Source organism: Mus caroli, chromosome 19 (assembly GCF_900094665.2).
Source record: "Mus caroli chromosome 19, CAROLI_EIJ_v1.1, whole genome shotgun sequence".
Lineage (NCBI taxonomy): Eukaryota > Metazoa > Chordata > Mammalia > Rodentia > Muridae > Mus > Mus caroli.
In genome coordinates, this window is record NC_034588.1 from 20827080 (window position 1) to 20850190 (window position 23111).

At 41.7% G+C, this 23111-nt stretch overlaps 1 protein-coding gene across 1 annotated transcript in view; it reads left to right on the forward strand.

Annotated features, from left to right (window-relative positions):
* The first annotated feature begins 16888 nt into the window (after positions 1-16888).
* The window catches only part of Ptar1 (protein prenyltransferase alpha subunit repeat containing 1), a 41943-nt gene continuing 35720 nt past the window's right edge, over positions 16889-23111 (forward strand). Inside the window, exon 1 of the mRNA XM_021152152.2 lies at positions 16889-17031. Within this exon, the coding sequence (XP_021007811.1) occupies positions 16946-17031 (86 nt within the window). The 5' untranslated portion in view covers positions 16889-16945. The remainder of the gene's footprint in view (positions 17032-23111) is intronic.

Consider the following 23111-nt stretch of genomic DNA (forward strand, 5'->3'; position numbering starts at 1 on the left):
TGCTGGAGAGGCAGGACTCAGTGAGAGACCCACTCACAAAGTCAGGATTGGAGAGATGGCTCACTGGTTAAGAATGTGTACTGCTCTTTCAGGGGACTCAGGTTTGGTTCCTAGCATCCATACAGTCGCTCACAGTCATCGGTAACTCCAATTTCAGGAGATTCAACACCCTTTTCTGGCCTCTGTTGGCACCTGCGTGTATGTGCTACACATATAGACAAGGAGCGGTCAAGGAAGATACTTAGTATCAACGTCTTGACTCTACATGCACACATAGATTGTATGCATGCCTGCACACACATGTGCACATAGAAACACACATAGACATGCATACACACAAATTCACACAGACAGAAATCTTTTAAACTGCATAATAAGTGAATGAATGGCTGGGTGAATCAATGAAGTGGAACTAAGTTTTCTGGATCTACCTCCTGACTTTTCTTTGTTCTTCAGAAAATGTGTTTCCTTGTCATTTTAACAGCTGATAGAATGGGAAAATTTTTTCCAACTCCATATCAGATAGAGGACTAATATCCAAAATATATAAAGAACTCAGAGGAAAAAAAAACCCTAGATAGCAAGAAGCCAAATAACTTGATTTAAAATGGGCATACAGATTAAGCAGAGAATTCTCAAAAGAGAAAATTCAAGTGGCTGAGAAAAACTTAAAAGAAATGTTCATCGCCCTAGGCCATTAGGGAATTACAAAGCAGAAGTTGTTTGAGATTTCATCTTATACCTGTCAGAATGGCTACAATCAATAAGACAACTGACAGCTCATGCTGGATAGAATGTCAAGTGAGGAGAATAAACATTCAACCACAGATACGGGGACTGCACACTTGTAGAGCTACTATGGAAATCAGTGCAGTGGTTTGGAAGGAAAATAGGAATCAATGTACCCCATGATCTAGCCATACCACCCTTGGGCATTGTACTGGCTGGTTTTGTGTGTCAACTTGACACAGCTGGAGTTAACACAGAGAAAGGAGCTTCAGTTGAGGAAATGCCTCCATGAGATCCAGCTGTAAGGCATCTTCTCAATTAGTGATCAAGGGGGAAAGGCCCCTTGTGGGTGGTGCCATCTCTGGGCTGGTAGTCTTGGGTTCTATAAGAAAGCAGGCTGAGCAAGCCAGGAGAAGCAAGCCAGTAAAGAACATCCCTCCATGGCCTCTGCATCAGCTCCTGCTTCCTGACCTGCTTGAGTTCCAGTCCTGGCTTCCCTCGGTGATGAACAGCAGCATGGAAGTGTAAGCCGAATAAACCCTTTCCTCCCCAGCTTGCTTCTTGGTCATGATATTTGTGCAGGAATAGAAACCCTAACTAAGACAGGCATATACTCAAAAGGCATCTTGTTCTACCACAGAGACATTTGTTCAATCACATTCATCACTGCTCTATTCATAATAGCCAGAAATGGTGGGGGTGGGGTGTTCTGGAAAGATGGGTCAGTAGTTATGAGCACTGGTTGCTCTTCCTGAGGAGCTGAGTTCAATTCCCACCACCCACATGGCAGTTCATAACTGTCTGTGGCTCTAGTTCCTGTGTGAGGGATCCCCCACACCCTCACACAGCTATTCATGTAGGCAAAACATCAATGCACATAAAATAAAAATAATTAATAGCCAGAAATTGGAAACAACCTAGATATCCCCCCACAGAAGAACGGATAAATAAAATGTGGTTTGTCTATACAGTGGAATATTACTCAGCCATTAAAAAATAATTTTTTAGGTTAATGGATGGGATGAGAAAAAAAAAATCCTGAATGAGTAACCCAGTCCCAGAAAGACATGCATGGTATGTATTCACTTTTATGTGGATATTAGCTATTAAGTCAGTGATAACCAAGCTACAGTCCATTTAGCCACAGGGGTTAGATATAGAGTAAGGGATTGATAGGACAGATGGATCTTCCTTGGAAAGGGAAATAGAATGGTTATGGATAGATGGAGGGGGGGTGGACACTGGTGTAGGAGGATCCAGTGAGAATGGGGAGGGGCAAGAAGGATGAGGAACAGAATATAGGAAGATAAGGGCCATTCGAGGGGAAGAATGTAAACTTAACAGAGTCGAGAATTCACAAAATATATTCATATATGAAGGCAATTTAACTGAAGTTGCCAACTAATGGGGGAGCCCCAAGTGGACAATTCTTGTCATCAAATTGTTAGTTGGTCAAAGGGGTCCTATGGAAACCCCCACATAACCAAGGCTGTTGCTGAGACTGTGAGTTTCTCTGCACAGATGGCAAGGCCCCGTTGCTGAAGTCGGCACCTCCATAACTCGTTGAACTTGGAGGAGTTGAGCTGGTGCCGACATAGAGCCCTCACCCTGACATTCTAGCATCTTTGGTATAGGAAGGTACTCTGCATGCTACCAAAAGAGAAACATAAACACCCAGCCACAAATCCTTTATCTAAAACAGTGTACTGCCTGCAAGATGTTCTAGGACGATGGAGGTCCTAATGTTGTATAACTAACCAATATCGAATTTGACTTAAGGCCCATTCCAGGCAATGGAACCCATACCCAATGTTGCTTGGGTGACCAAGAACCAGAAACTAGATATGCCAGAGGCATAGGATAAAACCAAACACTACTGTTTTTAAGAAGTAGCAATAAAATGACTCTGAGTGACATTCCAATATATTCACAGATCAGTGCCATATTCAGCCATCATCAGAGAAGCTTCCTCCTGTAGCAGATGGAAATGAACATAGAGACCTACAGTCAGACATTGTGCAGAGAGTGAGAGATGTTGGAGCACTCCGCCTTAAATGGGACGTCTCTATCACATCCCTCACCTCAAGGTTCAGGGAATCCATGAAAGAGGAAGCAGAAAGAGTATAAGAGCCAGAGGAGATGGGAGATGGGGGACACCAAGAAAACAAGGTCACCTAAATCAACATTATCAAAGTGCATATGAACTCACAGAGACTGGGGCTGCATGCACAGTTCGCATCAGTTCTCTGCATATATTTTATGGCTTCTATAGTTTTAGTGTTCTTATAGGATTCCTGAATATGTAAACGTGGGTCTCTGATTCTAGGCCTTCTCTTGGGCTTTTTTCCTTCTGATCTTTGTCTTGTCCAACTCCAATGCATTTGTTTTTGTTTTATATTAGCTTGTTTTATTATTTCCCCTTAGGAGCCTATTTGTTTTCTAATGAAAGACATAAAGGGGGTGGATCTGGATAGGAGGAGAGGAAGGGAGGAACTGGAAGGAATAGAGGGAGGGGAAAGAGAGAAAATGAGAGAGGGAAAAGAGGAAGAGAAAGATGGAGGGAGGAATAGAGAGAGAGAGAGAGAGAGAGAGAGAGAGAACATGGTTGATATATGGGTAATTAAGATTGTCTCAAAATTGAGGACAGACAAAAGACCATAAAGCCAAGAAGTTCAGCAAAGCCAAAGAGGACACACACACACATTCTCTCTCTCTCTCTCTCTCTCTCTCTCTCTCTCTCTCTCTCTCTCTCTCTCACACACACACACACACACACACTGTATTTCCTATTCAAACTATAGAAAATGAACAACAGGACATCTTGAAAGTGAGTGGAATGCCTTCCTTGTAGGAGGTGGGAGGATAAGAAGTAGGTCACACTGCAGAAGTAGGTCACACTGCTATTCAGAAGTGATGCTACAAGAAAACAAGATAGTTAATGATGATACAATTAAAAACTCGCCCTCGTGGAACTCAGTACCAGTGAAGTAATCCTTTAGAAGTAAAAACTTCCTCAGACAATGAAAATTGGGGCAATTTGTCATTATGAATGCTGTTCAGGGGACAATAAAGTTACACAGACTGAGAACTTGGGTTTGTACAAACAAAGGAGAGGTCTTAGAGAAAGAAAATACAAAATTAAAATGAATCACATTCTTATACTTATCTGAAAGAAAAGTTTATTCAAGACAATAATGTCAGTATTGTACTTGATAACCATCATTCATAGATAAGGGAAATGAATATAACAATGTCCTGAGACACCATGAGGGAGAACTAGGATGCACTGCATTGAAGAACTTAGATCCAACACCCTCAAAGCTGGAGAATGTCATTTGGGAATGAGCTTTGGTTAGCTGAGCCTGGATATCTTTACACTCTGGGGTGATGATAACTAACACAGTTTAAAGAGGACAGTTGCTACGAAGTGAGTTTTGGGCTATACTCATCCAGACAGGCAACTCTCAGTAAACCAGAATTTCACTGGGTTGTAGATAGGACCTTTAAAGAGGTCGTTTAAGTTCAAATCATGGTACCACATGAACTCTAAGCCAGCACGACTGATGCTCTCCCGTGAAGAAGACATGTGGACACATGGATACTGGGGATGTATGTGTACAGAGAGAAGAATCCACCTGAGGGTACAGTAAGTAGGCAGCTGCCTGCAATAAGAAGCCTTTACTTCTTTGGCTTCCAGAAATGTGAGAAAGAAATTTATGCTATCCTACCAGATACCATACTCAGCTTTCCATTAAAAAAAATTATAAAGCATGATAGAAAAAAAAAAAGAAAGCAAAACCAAACACCAAAAATAAAATAAAATAAGATAAAATAAAATAAAATAAATCTGAAGCAACATAGCAAACACCAGAGCCACATGTCACGTGGTTGGGGAAGGCATCCCACTATTCTGGATTAGATGGTGACTGTTATATAGCCCATCCCATAAACACACAAGAAAACACTAAGTTATATACTTATGTTAAAGGGGCAAAACATTTGGTTATGGTTCTCTCAGTTATTTTAAAAGATACATAATTATTGACAGTTCTTTCCAGTATAGTTCTTACACTTTGTATGGTCTTCCAACTGATAAAAATATCAACAAATACTGAATTGCAGCCAACTTACATATTTATAACAAATGAATGATTGATCTTTACAATTACAGTTCTTTTCGTATTATCTTTGCCATCCATAACACTAGCAATAAAAGAACAATCATGTTTCTTTTTTCTCGATAAATATACACTTAATATTCTTCTCATATAAGAAAGCACACTACTTTCTGTGATGAAAAAAAATGAATTCGACAACTGCCCTAATTTTGTAAAAAATGATAGGGTAACTGTAAAATGTGACATTGTGTGAACAGTGCCAAAGCTTACTGAGTGCACTGAAGTTCAGGGTTGCAGAAGAACACGTCCAGCTGGGGTGAGCCAAGAAGGCTTCAAGCTAAAGGTGACATGGTTTTGTAAGTGGCATTTTAAGGTGGAGTTTTTAAGTTGGCATTTTAGTTGAGTCTTTATTTGTTTATTTGTCAAATATTGAAAGTGCTTGCTACATTCAAGTCTGTGCCAGATGTTAAGAGAGAAAAAAAACTCAGATCAAATGTTCATTCATCTCACTCTCTAATAAAGCTTGAGAGTGTGGATATAAGAATAAGCATATACGTGCATTTATTAATATACACATATATGTGTGCGTGGCCAATGTAAAGTATAAAGTGATGGGGACAACCCTGAAGGGCAAGCAAATTTCAACAAAATGCATAAACCTGTTCAATATCTACTGGCAACATTTTGAAAAAAATATCAACTGACAACATGTGGACTTTGAACTCCTTGTGATCAGGCTTCTGGCTAAGTTCCTAGGGGACTTCCTGTCTGTTTGCTTATTACATTTACGCTTCGTGTCGGCTGTCTCATGCTCACCAGTTATTCCTCATCGATTCTTCCATCAGGTCATGCATCCTCTTAAGCACTGATTGAAGAAGTTCTCTACATGCAGGGCAAGGAATGGAGAACATAGCATCGCAGAGCCTAATGGGATTCTGACTTTTGTGTTTACATTCTCTAGGGCAAAGATATAGAACAGCAATGGACAGCTACATAGTTCTATTCATCAGATATGCAAATGCTTATGTGTGTGTAATGAGGGCATTTGGTCCTTCATTCCTATGAAGGGTTGTATTTTGTGTGCAGAAAATACATGTGCCTTATCACATGTGTCACTGAGGGTGGGAGGTGGGGCATCCAGGGCCTTGCCAGCTTAGTGATGTTCCAAGGCACACCTCTGTAGTTCCACTGAAAGGAAGGGTGAGTTGCTTCGTTTTATAGATGCTATCACTCTAGGCGAGCCTGTTTGGATCCTGGATGTAGTATTCTCTCATTGAATCCTTTGAGTTGCTGATTGAATACCCATCCTTCTGGATGGCTTCCAGAGCAGTTGGAGACTCTGAAACAAATGTAAACCTCCATGCAAGCTGATCTGGACCATGTGACTCAGCATGCCAAATGGTACTTGAAACAGCAGATCAGAATGCTCAGACAGTAGCAAATAAAAATGTTACAATACCCTCAGGAGTTTGGAGATGTCAATCTTCTGTTGCTAAGTGTTACTTTTTGGGGGAGAGTTCTGACCTTGCTCTTGAGTCCTTGGGACTGAAGATATGAGACATCAAGTGACCATGTGACCTAAGATGCTTCTTTGGCTCACATTGCTACAGTGTTGTAAGCAGGGTACACAAGATCAGTTTCATTCATCTCCAAAGACAGAAATGGCATGTGTAAGTGACTCAGACATCCTTACCACTTACCTGTGCTGCAGTGACATGCCTTTCCCTGAGCTATGCCCTAGAGCGGCATGGAGAATTCCCCCAAGACACTTGATTGAACATGTCTAGTTTCCAAATAGTTTCTCATACTCTGATGGCATTGCGTTTTAGCATTTTAGCCTACTTGTGGTCTTAAAGAACCAAGTCAAAAGGGGATTCTCCATGTGAACATCAGATTGGGTGTCTAGTTGTCCACTCAGATTGGAAGAAAGCATGACCAGAAGAGTGATCTAAATGGTTCTGTGGACAGTAGCAAATACTTTGGTAGCTGTATGAAAAATTATATAGGAATTAGTAAAATTTAGGAATTGATAATCTGAGGAGAAGAAGAATGTCATGTTTTGAATGAGAATGGTCCCCACGGGCTCATATTTTTGAACACTTGGCTCCCAGTTGGTGGAACTGTTTGGGAAGGATTAGCAGGGGTGGCCTTGTGGGAGGAGTTATGTCACTAAGATGGGCTTTGAAGTTTCAGAAAATGCTTGCCACAGTCCCTCCTTCTCTCTTTCTCTCTCTCCCTCTCTGTCTTGTGCTTATGGATCCAAATGTAAGCTTTCAGCTGCTCTTTCAGCACCACAATGACTGCCCACTTCCATGCTCCCTGCAAGGATAGTCAAGGACTCTAAACCTCTGAGACTATAGGAGAAACTCTTTCTTCTACAAGTTGTCTGGGTCATGGTGTCTTATCACAGCAACAGAAAAGTATCTAATTCAAGAGATAATGAAAAATATCTTTTCGTAGGCACAGATTCTGGTGACTAGCTTATATGAATGATGACCAAAGGTCATCGACTTCAGAAAAAAAAAAGTTATTAATAATCAGCAAAACAGAATGTCGCCCTTATAACCACAGCCAGAGTGGACAATAATTATCCAATGGACTCATGAAGAAAGTGAACAAAAATATGATATCTATCTTCAAAAACATGGGTTGTACCCTCCCCAGGGTGCTCTAGTTAGTTATGCCAGCATGCTTCTTGCTATGGACTATAAACCTCTGAACTGTAAAGCAGCCTCGATTCAGTGTTTTTCTTTATAAGAGTTGTCATGGTCATGATGTCTTTTCACAGCAGTGGAAACTCTAAGGCAGTGTGAGTGTGTCTGTGTGTGTGTGTGTGTGTGAGAGAGAGAGAGAGAGAGAGAGAGACAGACAGACAGACAGACAGACAGAGACAGACAGAGACAGACAGACAGACAGACAGAGGTGTATGATATGTATCTGAGAGTGACAATATGGTCNAGACAGACAGACAGACAGACAGAGACAGACAGAGACAGACAGACAGACAGACAGAGGTGTATGATATGTATCTGAGAGTGACAATATGGTCTATAGGATTCTTTTTATTAAAGCTCTCATTTTACAACAAAGCAATCAGGAGACTAAGCTTCACAGCAGTAGGAGTCACTGACGGGAATATATGCCTGCCCTTTGAGGCAGCTTGCTTAATAAAACAGTGAACCTACTGAAGACTCAAAGCACCCTGTGGTTTGTGGTGCTACACTCCATAATAGATGATCCTAAGCACCATCCAATGCACAATGCCACCTTTCTATTACCAAATGTCAGATATCTAAGGACCAACTGGGGATGAGTTGGGATTTTGTTTTGTTTTGTTTGTTTTCCACTACTTGCAATGGATAACTCACTTTCTTCTCACCAAAGTAAGAAAGATGATCTACTTTGGATTACCTATTGCCAACCAGGGACTATTATCGAGTAGTCAGCAGCACTGGCCATTTTAAAACTCTCCTTTGCAAAACAGTTGGGCCTGCTAGCAAGAACATGCAATTCTGTAAGCCAGGAAAAAAAGATCAATATTCTCCAGGAGGTCACTGCAAGGAGAAGCCTGAGTTTCACAGGGTGCACCTGATCGGTGCTTCAGAGAGGGTTGTTGGGAGCCTCCTCAAGTTTCTTGAGCTTTGCAGTATCTTTTGAATAAATTATAGTCGCTGACTTTATTGCTGAATGCTGAGAGTTGTGGATAGGTTTCCTGATTTTTGAGACTTTTAGTTTCCTAAGAGTGTGTAAACTTCAAGGGATGAGTCTTAGAATATTCTTACTTAAAATACAAAGTGAACTCTGTTTCCTTCAGAGGACCTTAACCAATAGATTTAGGACTCATGAGTGTGTGTGTGTGTGTGTGTGTGTGTGATGGAGGGGGTTGCATGTGTGTTGTGTATGTGTATGCACATGTGCATGTATGTGAAGAGGCCAGAGGTCGATGTTGGGAGTCTTCCTCCATTGCTTTCCAGCTTATTTTTGAGGCAGGGTCTCTTGCCGAACCAGCCTGGAAGCTTCAGCTCTCATTTCTGTCTCTACCATATGCAACCCTTTCCACTGCCAGGCTTACAAATGAGAGCCACAGTGCCCAGATCTTATGAGGGTGCTGGAGATCTGACTCGGGTCTTTGTACTTGTGTAGAAGATGGTTTCCTTCTAAGCCATCTCCATGGGTCCCCTCCCCTGCTATTAATTTTTTTTTAAATTCTTCAAATACATCTAATTAATAAGTACTCCAAAGAACTGTTCGTGGTAACATAATAAAGAACACAAAGGGCACAGAGAGGGAGAAAGGATGGGAGCTAGGCAACTATGCTCTTTTTTGGCAGCCAGGTGTCAACCACCCTGAACCTGAAATCGCTTCATGAACGCTCTATGAGTGGATAGACTTAGTTTGCCTTCTTTCAATTCTCGAGACACGCTCAGTAAGTCCCTTTTCTCCAGCTTCTCAGGGTCGGTCTTCACATCAGTCATGAAGTCCCTGCATTTCACAGGCCAGGTCTTCTCTCCTCCTTCAGGTTTCAGCTTAAATAATAGTATCATCAAGCAGGTTTTTCTGACAATACTGCCTAAAATTATATCTGCACTTACTCACATTGCTGTTGTATATTACTTGGGTTCTGCCTTTGTGTCATATATTAGAATTTTTATTTACAAATCTGTCTGTTTCTTGACTGTCTCTATCTCTTCATGAGCATGGAAGATCCACAAGAGGGCCTGACCACCTGTTTCTCTCACCATCTGATACCCAGCATCTGCCACAATGCTTTAGATTCAAGAACACTCTCATTAAAACGTGTGGAATAACTAAGTAAAACGGCTTCAAGCTATGTCGTCTCAGGGCTGATTTTTTAGTCCTTTCTACCCATAGTCTTATATGTCATCTTTGCCACTGTTGTTGTTGTTGCTATTGTTGTTGTTTTTGTTGTTGTTTCATTCTGATGACTTGGAAGCTGGGGCCACGGAAAGCATAGTGCTTACCATCAGTAGAAGTCAAGTAGGGACTTAGTCTTTGGTATACCTTCCTAAATCTCAGACTATACATCTCTATAAAGGTTATACTGCAAGTTAAGAGAATAATTCAACATTTCACAGGGAAAATTCATCATTCATATAGCTACCTTTGGCCTAATATTAATGTTGATGGGTCTCAGAGGTGGTTTAAAACATGGAAATGGGAGGAAACTGAGAAATAAGGTATTTTTTTTCCATTTTTTTATTAGGTATTTTCTTCATTTACATTTCAAATGCTATTTTGAAAGTCCCCCATACCCTCCCCCACCCCTGATCCCCTACCCACCCACTCCCACTTCTTGGCCCTGGTGTTCCCCTGTCCTGGGGCATATAAAGTTTGCAAGATCAAGGGGCTTCTCTTTCCAATGATGACCGACTAGGCCATCTTCTGCTACATATGCAGCTAGAGACACAAGCTCTGGGGGTACTGGTTAGTTCATATTGTTGTTCCACCTATAGGGTTGCAGACCCCTTTAGCTCCTTGGGTACTTTCCCTTACAATAGTTCCTGATTGGTTTTTGAAAGAGAAACTATACAAAGACTGTAGTGGTTTGAATGGGAAATGTCCCCCATAGTCTTGGATAATTGGTTTCCGGTGTGTGGTGTTTGGGGAGGTTTAGTTGGTGCAGCCTTGGGGGCTGGCTTTGAGATGAAAAGCCTCACACCACTTCTAGGTTACACCTCAGCTTCCTACTCCCATTTCCCACATCCTCGCTCAAGAGGTGAGCCCTCACCTCCTGGTCCTGCTGCTGTGCCCACCCCTTGTTATCACGTCCCCCCAACTCTAAACCAGAATATATTCTCTCTTCCCTAAGTGCCCTTTGGTCATGGTATTTTATCACAGCTACAGAAAAAGTAACTGTCTTAGTTAGGGTTTTACTGCTGTGTACAGACACCATGACCAAGGCAAGTCTTATCAAGGACAACATTTAATTGGGGCTGGCTTACAGGTTCAGAGTCCATTATCATCAAGGTGAGAACCTGGCAGCATCTAGGCAGGCACAGTGAAGGAGGAGCTGAGATCAGCTTCATCTGAAGGCTGCTAGCAGAATATTGACTTGTGGGCAGCTCTTAAAGCCCACACCCACAGTGACACACCTACTCCAACAGGGCCATACTTTCTAATAGCGCCACTCCCTAGGCTGAGCATATACAACCATCACAGTAACTTAGAAAGATACCGAACCTCTTCTACAATAAAATTAAACTTGTCTTTACAATTTCCATTATGACTTACAATTTTCATCTGTCAGTTTTGTTTAAAAATTTATTTAGACATCCATTTAAAAGGCATAATACTAAGAAACATCCTGTGACAATTTGGGATATTTCACACATAGGACATATGTATTGTATTGCACTAGGAGGGGGAAATTTTCTCTCACTGTTTCCATGTGCAAGTCCTGGGTTGGCTTTTTCTCTCTAGCCATTTCCCCCCTGTTCTTTCCTAATGATTACATCAGGGGTCCTCTGGGCCTCAGTAGTAAAAAGAACAAGGCAAAGGAAAGGGATCATGTGGAACTATAAAATGCTGAGGAAAAGAGTTATCTCTTAGCAGCAAAACCATTCACGTGACTAGTATCTTCATGAAGTCTAACATCAGCATAAATCGGTCTTCTAAACCAGCATTACTTTCCNCTTGGTAGCATTTGCCTACTTGTTCAGGTTAAAAGCAGTTTGTGCTCTATGAGTCTGCTTACACTGTAGTTTAAAGCCATGGTCAGCCAATTTCATTTTGATACTATTTCACCCCGCTTTCCATTGACTATTGCTCTTTTTCATGCTGATTTCATACTGCTTTGCGTATTCACAGACATCGGGCCAGTGCCCCTCAGCTTAAAGATGCTAACCCGTCTCTTTTAACTTCAATCCAACAATTGCTCTAATGAAATGCTAGATTTGTCAACTAAAGATAACAATAGATGGCATGAGCATTCTCGGGCAACTATGTGGCTTTTTAAAAGTAGTCCTTATACATGAAGTCTTGTGTTTGCAGAAATAAACCAATATACCCAAACAAAGGTATCTACCAAGCATCCCCACATTCANTGTACATCTTTCTAAAAACATAGCTATTGTTCTTCCTTTTCGCCAAAGCATAGTAAAGTCTATGAAGATGCATTGCCCCCCTTTGCCTATCTTGTGTATTAATAAAGCAGATAATTGATATTGCTTACTGATATTTTGTCTTCCTTCTGTTTCCTTGCTGGTAAGCTCTTAGATTTTAGAACCTGCGATAGTGGAGAGGAGTGAGGTTTGACTTATATGATACAATCATAATGACAATATTGTATATCATAACCAAGTATTTAAAATTGGACATTTGTTCTTAGGTGTAGGGCCAATGCTAAGGTCTCACACATGCTAGGCAGGCTCTGTCTCAGTGAGTAATCTTTCAAGCCAACACTTTAGTGTATTTTTAGACAAGGTCTCACTGTGTAGGCTAAGGTAGATCAGAACTTGCTATGTGGTCGATCCAGGGCCTGAGCTCACAGTTCTCCCGTCCTTCTCCTTTATGGTGTGGAGATGTGTACCATCACGCCTGGGTCAACTGGCTAAGGTGATGAAATCAGCTTCCTACGTCAGTAGACATTATCTAGCAAATATTATAAGAGCATATGAGCCTTGTTTAATGTTATCACAAGGTAGACTTGAAATAAAAATAGGTTTAGTACATGTACAAAGTAACAGAATAATGTAAGTAGATTAATACAGAGAGTAAAGACATGACCAGAATCCAAAGTTATCTTCTCTTCACAGGTCATTAAAGCTAGTCCACTATCTAGCCTTGTTCCTTCTAGGGCCTAACATATATATAATTAGGATTTTTGTTTTGCTGTGTTTGGAGTACCCAGTAAGGCTTAGAACACATATATATGCATATGTATTTTTCCTTTTTATGTGCCCTAGGTACATATATGTTGTGCTATGTGTTCATATATGTTCACATGTGCTTGTTTAAGCATGAGTTTGGAGGTCACCAATTGATACTGGGAATCATCTTAAATTGCTTTTCCATTGTAGTCTTTGAAGCAGGGCCTCTCACTGAAACCCAGAGCTTGCCAATTTGGATAGTCTAATTGGCCAGCTTACTTTAAGAATCTTCTGCCTTACCATCCAGAGCTGGAATTACAGGCAGACTAACATGCCCACATGGCACTCAAATAGATTAAAGTGTTCCAGCTCCTAGGATGTTTATGTCCAATTGTCTCCATTAGTTCTATCAGACATTGATAACCATTAGCAGCCTTTTTAGTTTATAGTCTTCTACTCAGTTTTAAGAAAATAAATCTGAACAAGTTTGTTGCAGATGTACTGTTATTTCCAAATCAGTTGACTTATTTTGGATACATCCAACCAGGGGTGGGACTTGCAGATACAGAGGTCCAACTGTATAGTTCTTGCGTAATGATGTGAGTATCCAATGACGCAGGAATATTTTCTTACAAAGCTTAACCACGATTTAGGAAGATTATTCTCCTCCTCCTCCCCCTCCTCCTCATCACCGTTATTTATGTGATTGTGATACATCTGTGAGTTCAAGCCAGAAGACAACTTACTGGAATATCCCCCCTTCTACTGTCAGATTCAGGGACAGAACTTGGGTCTCTGGTTTGCATCAGTAGCGATTTTACTTGCTGAACCATCTCCCTGGCTCCTTGCCATAATTCAATCAATCTTACATCACTGGGCATTTGAACTATTTGCTTTATATCTCATTACGACATGTATGTAGGACCCTCAATATAGGTCTTCTAGTCTTTAAACAAAATCCTCTTAAATTTAACTCCACACTATTCAGATATCATTAGTTAGGGGTCATGAATTTCAATTCTAACCTTCTTAGGATTTTAGCTCTTATTTATAAAATTGAGTTGGATCAGCATTCTAGAACATGTCAGCTCTATACCTTTGAGTTCTACGCTTATTAGATCTGTAACTACTGGGCGAGGCCGTTCCTAACACTTAGAACCGTGAGGCATATAATCCTCTGCTTTCCCATCAGTGCAGAGACTGGAGAGAGGACAAACATAGAGCCACACAGAGATATTGTCTTTCAGAATCAGTTGTTATTTTGAGATTTGAGAATCAAGTTTGGATTTTTCTTGTTAAACTGTAGCATATTAGAAAAATTACAAAAAAATTCTAATTTTTAAGATTAAAAAGAAAGACTTTGAAAAAACTTCTATTTCTCAGTGTGGTCCTTCAGTTCTGCTCTCAGAAGTCAGGGCTGTTCCCTAGTGCCACAAAGGGAAGGAGAGATGGTTCTGACTAGACTTACCAGTTATCTGAAGCCATCAGAAGATTGTAGCATATTTTTTTTTATTTTGCACAAAAAACTTTATTTCAGTATATTAATTTATTATTATTATTATTATTATTATTATTATTATTATTAAAAAATCTTTTTTTACAGTCCAGTCATTATCCCCCTCCTGGTCTGTCCTCTATCTGTTTCTTATCCCATGCCCCTCCCCCTGCCTCCATCTCCAAGAGGAAGTTCCTATCTCCCACCCCCATCCCACCAGACCTCACCACTCCCTGGAGCCTCAAGTTTCCTGAGGGTTAAGTGCATCTTCTCTCAGAGGCCAGACCAGGCAGTTCTTTGCTGTATATGTGTCCAGGGCCTTGGCCCGGCTGGTGAATGCTGCCTGGTTGATGGCTCAGTGTCAGAGAGATCTCAGGGATCCAGATTAGTTGAGACTGCTGGTCTTCCTATGGGGTTGCCCTCCTCCTCAGCTTCTTCCAGCTTTTTTCTAATTCATCTACAGGGGTCCCTGGCTTCTGTCCATTGCTTGAGTATAAGTATCTACATCTGACTCTTTCAGATGCTTGGGTGGCCTCTCAGAAGGCCATGGTAGACTCCTCTCTGTAAGCACACCATAGCATCATTACTAGTGTCAGGCCTTGGAGCCTCCCCTTGAGCTGACTCCCAATTTGGGCCTGTCACTGGACCTCCTGTCCCTCAGGCTCTTGTCCATTTTTGTCCCTGCAGTTCTTTTAGACAGGAACAATTCTGGGTTCTGGGTCGGAGATTTTGACTGTGGGATGGCAACCCCATCCCTCACATGATGCCCTTTCTTTCTGCTGGAGGTAGAAGTTCCCTCTATAAGTTCCCTCTCCCCACTGTAGGGCATTTCATCTAAGGTCCCTCCCTTTGAGTCCTGAGAGTCTCTAACCTCCCAGGTCTCTGGTACATTCTAGAGGGTCCCCCCACCTCTTACTTCCCAAGGTTGTCTGTTTCCATTCTTTTGGCTGGGCCTCAGGGCTTCAGTCCTGTCCCCACCTCCAATACCTGATCTTATTCCCCTTTTCCCTCCCTGTCCCTTCTCCCACCCAGGTTCCTCCCTCCCTCTGCCGCTCCCCCCAAGCCCCCATGATTGCTTTCTTCTCCCTCCCAAGTGGGATTAAGGCATCCTCACTTGGGCCCTTTGGCTTGTTAACCTTCTTGAGTTCTGTAGATTGTATCCTGGGTATTCTATATGTTTTTTGGCTAATAACCACTTATTAGTGAGTATATACCATGCATATCCTTTTGGGCCTGAGTTACCTTACTTAGAATGATATTTTGTAGTTCTATCCATTTGCCTGCAAACCTCATAATGTCCTTGTTCTTAATAGTTGAGTAGTACTCCATTGTGTAAATGAACATTTTCTGTATCCATTCTTCCGTTTTGGGACATCTGGGTTGTTTCCAGCTTCTGGCTATCACAAATAAGGCTGCTGTGAACATAGTGGAGCATGTGCCCCTGTGGCATGGTGGGGCATCTTTTGGGTATATGCCCAAGAGTGGTATAGCTGGGTCTTCAGGTAGATCTATTTCCAATTTTCTGAGGAACCTCCAGTAGCATATTACTTGTTTTTTAAAAAATGTAAAAGATGTGGTGTGTGTGTCCCCACAGAAGCCAGAAGAGGATGTCGGATCATCTGGAGCTGGGGTTACAGGTGGCTGTGGTTGCTAAAAACAAGTGTACTTCATTGCTAAGCCATCTCTCCAGCCCCTGGCATCACTCTTCGACAGGACTCTTGAACTTGCTCTTGGTCTAGGGATGCAACACACCCCATTTGTTTCACTGCTTCTCCCAGAGCTTGTCAGAGTCTTTTACAGTGTCTTAATCAGGTCTGTTTTGCTTTCCACAAGTTTGTAGACTGTCTCTTGTTTCTTCACTAGGACCAGGACCAACCACAGTTTGCTTATCAGAGATCCAAGTTTCAAATAGCCCAGCCAAAGATAACCTTGAATGTCACCTCCTGTTTTTCCCTCCCAAGATCACAGCCATGCACTACCTTACCAGGGCCAAAAAACAAAAATTAAAAAGATACAGGCTTCAAGCATCAGAGAAGGAGGAAGAGGAGGAGGAGACACCATCACCAATTAGAGGTAGTCAGAACTTTGTACTTAGAAGGGACAAATAAACCTGATATATAAAAATAAAAATTTTAATTACACTTCTAAAATCCAAATGGAATAGAGCAATCTTATAATTTGTGGAGCCACAGAGGTCAGGAACAAATTGTCAAAGCCTTTATTTTATACTCCAAATTAACGCAGTGATCACGAAATGTATCAAAAATGCTAAAAGTACAGGAGTACTGTGGGTTACTTTTTTTTTTAACCTTTTCCCCGAGATCTGAAGGGTTCTTTCTCCTGTAATCTCTTTCCTTTGCTTACTACATTACAAGATCTAACTAAAAGCGCTACTTTACACTTCATGCACAAAGTAGCACAGGCTTGCAAAAGGAGGTCAGCAACCCGCCTCCTCCCGGGGTAGGCGGGTGAAGCGGGCCTGGTGCAGCCATCCGGAGGTCCCTGGGTAAAGGCCACCCTGGGACGCGGCTGCTCGGAGAAGTGCGGGGGAACCCTCCTTCCTCCACGCCTAGTGAACCAAAACTCCACGGAAAGCCACGGAGCTCGAAGAGCCGGCCCAACCCAGCGGTGCTCCGGCCCTCCCTGACCCGGAAGTGCTCGGCGGCCTCGGCGAGCACGCGCCTGAGCCAGCGCGCGCGCGCGCGCGCCCCCGCGGAACTCCCGCCGGCGGCTGGGCTCTGCCGGAGGCGCGCCCGATCGCGGCGGCCGCCAACATGGCCGAGTCGAACGAGGAGGTGGCGGTGCTGGTGCAGAGGGTGGTGAAGGACATCACCAACGCCTTCCGAAGGAACCCGCACATGTGAGTGGCGCGCCCTGCGCCGCCGGGGTCGTCGGGGGCGGCTCGGGGCCCACGCGCACTTCCGACAGGCGGAGCGCGGCTGGGACTGTCGCGCCGAGCCGGCTGGCCGTTACCAAGACGCGTGGCGGGGCAGTGCTGGGGAGCGACCTCCGAGAGCCACGTCCGAGCGTGGAGTTTTCTGCCCTGCCCGGCGCGTCCCGGGAGTTGTGGCAACTCTTCTCCCGGCCACCCTCCGCCGGGATGCGCTTGCCCCGCGGGCCACTACTGTGGGTCTCTGTGTCTTGGAGGCGACTCTCGGTTGCATCCAGTGCGTGGCTGTAAAGGGTTATCCACCCCATCAGACTCCCTACAGCCCCTTTTCGGGTTAACTAAAGGTGATTGGAAGCTGCCTTTGACTTTTCGACTCGCTTGTCACAAAATTGCAAAGCGAGTCGGATGTAACAATTTTTGAAGGTGACCTGAGTGGATCTCATAAAGCTGTTGCAAACTGGATACTTTTTTTTTTTTTTTTATCAGTAGCGAGTCCGAAGTTACAGACGAGCATCTTAATGCATTCTTACCTAGCATTGTTGCCTTCTAAAAGTTCACTCCTGAACTGACACATATATTATCTCTTTCTCCTCCCTTTCCATTTTATTTGTTACTCTCTAGGAAGATACTCTTAAGATTGTATTTTTCTTTTCCTGATACTCTCTTTAACGAATGAAAAGGAAGCTACTAAAGAGTTACCTACATCAGTATACAAAAGAATAAGAAGCCAGAATGTAGCCCATTTCTTCTCCCCCTTCCCTGGGGAAACAACATGAAGTCCGGTTTTGTATTATTTTCTCATTGGTTATACAATTTATTTTTAATATTTTAATTTTTTAAACTAAAACACATGAATTATTTTTAAGCATTCTAGCCTCCTTAGCTTTTCCGACTAAATGAAAGGCCAAACACTTTAATCAAGTGTTCTTTTCCTCCAAGGTGATCTCAGAAAAGAATTTAGAAGTCCTCAGATGGCCTGCTCTCTTGTGTCAATTAAGGACTTAAAACTGTAATTAATTCCTTCAAGACAAAAGACTACTGGCCTCTAAACATACCTGCCAGCTCCGACAGCCCCTAAGTCGTCCTCCTTTCCTCCTTTGACTGCTGACTTTTTGAAAGAGTGTTTGGAGTGATTTCCTGGCAGTAGCCCTAGTGGCTGCTGGGCCTTTTAAGGAATGCTTTGATGTCTTGTGTGTCTGTCTTTGAGGCCCTTTTTGAGAATTCCAGCTGCAGAGCAAGTAAGAGACACATCCTTTAGAGGGGGGAAAAAATAAGCTGGGCAAATGAAAAGGTTCATTTTTTAATCATTGGTGTGGTTTTCTAAAACATTGTAACAAAGGTTAGACACTTAATATTGTGGTCACTCCAGTTTCTCATCTTTGAGGTAGACTAAAAATACTGTATTTGGCGAAATTATGATTAGTTAGTTCTGCAGGTTGACCCAGTGGAATGTGGATCAGGTCTCTGTTTTTTCTGGATCACCAAAAACTCTTAAAGGGCTTCAATGCCTCTCTGTTCATCATAATTTTATTCTGCAGTCTCACTAATAATATACTCTGTCAACATAGAATTTATGGCTATTTGTAAATATTTGGGTCACTTGAATTTATAAAGGTTTGAAAGAAGTGAAGGTTTGAGAGAAGTTGGGCACTTGAACCAAGTTTCGTAAGCCAGCCCCAATTAAATTGAAATCGCCCAATTCGTTGTTTAGTATTTGTCAGCAGCTGTATTTTAGTACACATTCCATACAGTAGGAGTATCTTCTATCCATCTTTTAAAATGTCTTGTATGTCGAACTTTTCAGAAGTGCCAATATGTCTTTGCTTAATCTAGCCTTTTTAGACTCAAGAAGGCTGTATTTCTAGTTTAAAAAAAAAACAGATATTTACCTTTAAAGTTATTATCTAATAACAGTATTATAAAAGTTTTTCATTATTTACCTTTGTTTCCTGTCTTCTCCAAGTTAAGATAGGTTGCCAATTTATTTGTTACCATCTACTCTCTTGAATATATTCACTTTGTTTCTGTAGAAATGTCTGCCTGAAGCAGCCAAAGGCTCGGTGCTATAGGAATGAAGCCTCTGTCAGCTATGACTGAGTTCCCCCAGGCTCAAGGCTGTCTTGATCGTGAAAGGCCAATGAGTATTCAGAGCGCCAGTTAACCTAGGTCCCTCCACTCCTTGCCAGAACACTTTGCAAAGTGGAAAACATAACATAAATATTGTTCACATGGGTGACTGAGAATCCTTTTGGGTTCTCTGCAACTAAGTGGCTTGACCCAGGAATATTTATTACCAGGAGTTATAGACTGTGCCGTAATGTGGAATATTTATTACCAGGAGGTATAGACTGTGCCGTAATGTGGAATATTTATTACCAGGAGGTATAGACTGTGCCGTAATGTGGAAGGCAGCTGTCTACTGTACAACCTAATTAGGTCATCATGTTAATATTCTCTTATCCACAAAATTGTTCTTTTTCAATTGAATATTGTTTTAGTTAGGGCTTTACTGCTATGAACAGACACTGTGACCAAGGCAACTCTTATTATAAAGACCAACATTTAATTGGGGCTGGCTTACAGGTTCAGAGGTTCAGTCCATTATCATCAAAGTGGGAGCATGGCAGCATCCAGCAGACATGATCGGGAGAAGCTGAGAGTTCTACATCTTCATCTGAAGGCTGCTAGAAGACTGGCTTCCAGGCAGCTAGGATGAGGGTCTTAAGCCCACGCCTACAGTGACACATCTACTCCAAAGCCACACCTCCTAATAGTGCCACTCCCTGGACCAAGCATATACAAACCATCACAAATATCTACATTGATTTGAGGTGCATATTCACTATGTGAGACAAAAAGTACAAAATATAGTTTGTACTGAAGCCGGATTTCTGGTGTGGTTAAATTGTACATCTGCTGTACTAGCCATATGTAGCTATTGGACACTTGGCATGTTCTTAATGTGAATGAGAACCGAACTTTTGATTTTTAAGCATAATTATATGAGAAGTAAGTACTATGTTGCCTGGTGTGGCTTTAGTGAAGACCTAAGACTTAACCTGCATGAACAGTAAATTAACTGTACAGTTGCATGAACAGTAAATTAACTGTACAGTGTAGTTCCCAGTGAAGATCCGTTAGCTGTCTATTGGAAGAGAGGGGAGGCTGGGTGTATCCCATGGGAGGCAGCATTCAACATGAACACGGGAGCAGGTTATAGAAGTTCTTGACTTTCTGGCCTAATTGTTGCATTCATGTGTATAGCAAAAACCCACATTTGACACACCCTAGGCCAAATGCTCGTCTAGGGTTAGTCCTACCAGGAGCTGAGCATGTCGAGTAGTGCATAGTTGAGCAAAGGGCTCTATCCTTAATGCGATTTCAAACTGATCCACATATAACTTGTGAAAGTAGGCAGAAAGGTAAGGAAGACATCATGAGTAGTGATACTCAGGAGACTTTACTTGACTTACAAGGTCAAGATAGTTCTTTCAGGGAAGCTAGCATTTGAATTGAGACACTTTTAATCCATAGGAGGGCTACTAAGTAAGGGCGTAATAATGAAACACAGTTTAAAGTTGTCTGCCGATTGATGAATATGAAACTAAGAATATAATGGTCTTACACGTGTCGTTTACTCATTTAAATGATAGTAGAGTTTTTAAAGTTTTTGTTTAGAATTTGAGTCCTAGATTTGAACTTTCTTGTTTTATTTTTAGTCCAATATACTTAAGTAAGACTCTCTTAGCTGTAAAATGGGGGTGAAGATTTTACTATAGATTATTATTGCTCAGAGTAAACACAGACAGTAATATAGTTTCAGCGGTATACAAAGTTATTTATCTTTAAAATTAAAAATTATTTCAGAGACCTACTAGGTCTCTGAAATATCTTCACTACCAGTTAGGGGTTTAATGATTAATATGCAAGCGTCAGTTCCTATAGATATTTTACTGTGTCCTTTTCGACCATTCTAAAAAGAATTAGCACTTATAAGACAGAAATAGCTATTCAATAAAGATATTTATACAATTTCCTGAACCTGGGCTGTCTTTTGTTCTGTTGTGACACTTTACAGAGTTCATGTTGAGTAAAGCTTATGCCCAATGTGATCTCACGTTCTGTAAAAATACTTAAGGATGGCAAAAAGATGTATATCAAATGTTAGTGACGGTAGAAACGGGCTTTTAGTTTGTATTTTCCCTTAAGTTCAATGGACTTCATCCGCTAAAAGCAGACTCAAGATGAATGAGCTCTTGTCATTTTTAAATGATTTTGGAATCTAAAATTGCCTGAACAAATTAGACAGTGATCTAAAGGAATAGATACAGAAATCTAAATTGAAACATTCTGTTATTTGGGAGCTTAAAGACAACATATCTTCCTAAAGAAGATGCTGTTAACTTCTTTTGGAAGTAACAAACTACCATTTTCTTTTCTTTTTTTTATTATTTAAACAATTTTTTATTAGATATTTTCTTTATTTACAATTCAAATGCTATCCCAAAAGTCCCTTATACCCTCCTCCCCCCACCCACCCTGCTTCACCGCCCACCCACTCCCACTTCCTGGCCCTGGCATTCCCCTGTATTGGGGCATATAATCTTTTCAAGACCAAGGGCCTCTCCTCCCAATGATGGCCAAGTAGGCCATCTTCTGCTACATATGCAGCTAGAGCTACAGGGAGCTCAGGGGGTACTGATTAGTTCATATTGCTGTTTCTCCTATAGGGTTACAAACCCCTTCAGCTCCTTGGGTACTTTCTCTAGCTCCTCCATTGGGGTCCCTGTGTTCTATCCCACTGTGAGCATCCACTTCTATATTTGCCAGGCACTGGCATAACCTCACAAGAGACAGCTATATCAGGGTCCTGTCAGCAAAATCTTGCTGGCATNTGCAATAGTGTCTGCGTTTGATGGTTGATTATGGTATGGATCCCTGGATGGGGCAGTCTCTGCATGGTTCTTCCTTCTGTCTGAGCTCCAGACTTTGTCCCTGTAACTCCTTACATGGGTATTTTGTTCCCCATTCAAAGTACCATTTTCTTAGGGCAAAATAACTTGACAAAGGGTTGACATTCTTTTCTTCAACTCTCTGTTGTCTCCTGACCAAGAAACTTGACCCTGACCTCATGCTGTTAAGTGAACTGAGAACACTTACCCTTGCCGAGCACTTCATAGTTTGCCACATTCTTCACCTTTGGTTTTCCTAACAGGGAAGATACCATTTCTGTATTTCTGATGAGCAATCCATCCAGTAGCATAGGACTTAACATAGCACACTGGCCATTAGTGGTAAAGGGAAATTAATTAGTCCAGGGGCTTTTATCAAGAGCTTCTGTCTCTATACAACCCTGCATCTCTTTTCATTTGTGATAAGTTTACATTCTTATGACTCCTTCTTTTTACGCGGAAAACCGCATGCACTCTAACCCATTTCCTTTACTGGAGATGGAGTACAGTTGGACTCTCTTACAGAAGGGAAAAGTCTGTCAAAGCTAAAGGTGCATTCTAGATGGCCCATGCAGTACAGTGCATTACAAAGAGCAGAGGTAATATTCTCTTAGAGGAGCCTTTGGAAGCTGGGTGAATGTCACTGAGGAGCAAGGATGACCATCATTCAGATGCACTTAGTAAACACAGGCTGTCCAACTTTCTTGGAAGGATAGCCAGTCACAGGAATGTTTTTTTTTTGTTTGTTTGTTTGTTTTTGTTTTGTTTTGTTTGTTTTTGTTTTTTTAATTCTGCAGCTTGTCCTATAATTTAGGTACCAAATTAGCACTTAAATATTTTATATCTAGTACAACTATAGTGAGTGAATTAGTCAGGGTTACTAGAGTCACAGAACGTATGTAATATCTTTCTATATTGAGGAAATTTATTATGATGGTTTACAGTCTGTAGTCTGACTCCCTAACAATGATCAGCTGTGAATTGGAAGTCCAAGACTCTCGTAGTTGCTCAGTCCCACAAGGCTAGTTGTTTCAGCTGGTCTTCTGTAGAATGCTTGTATATGCAAGCATCGAAGAAGAACAAATCTTTCTTCTGCCA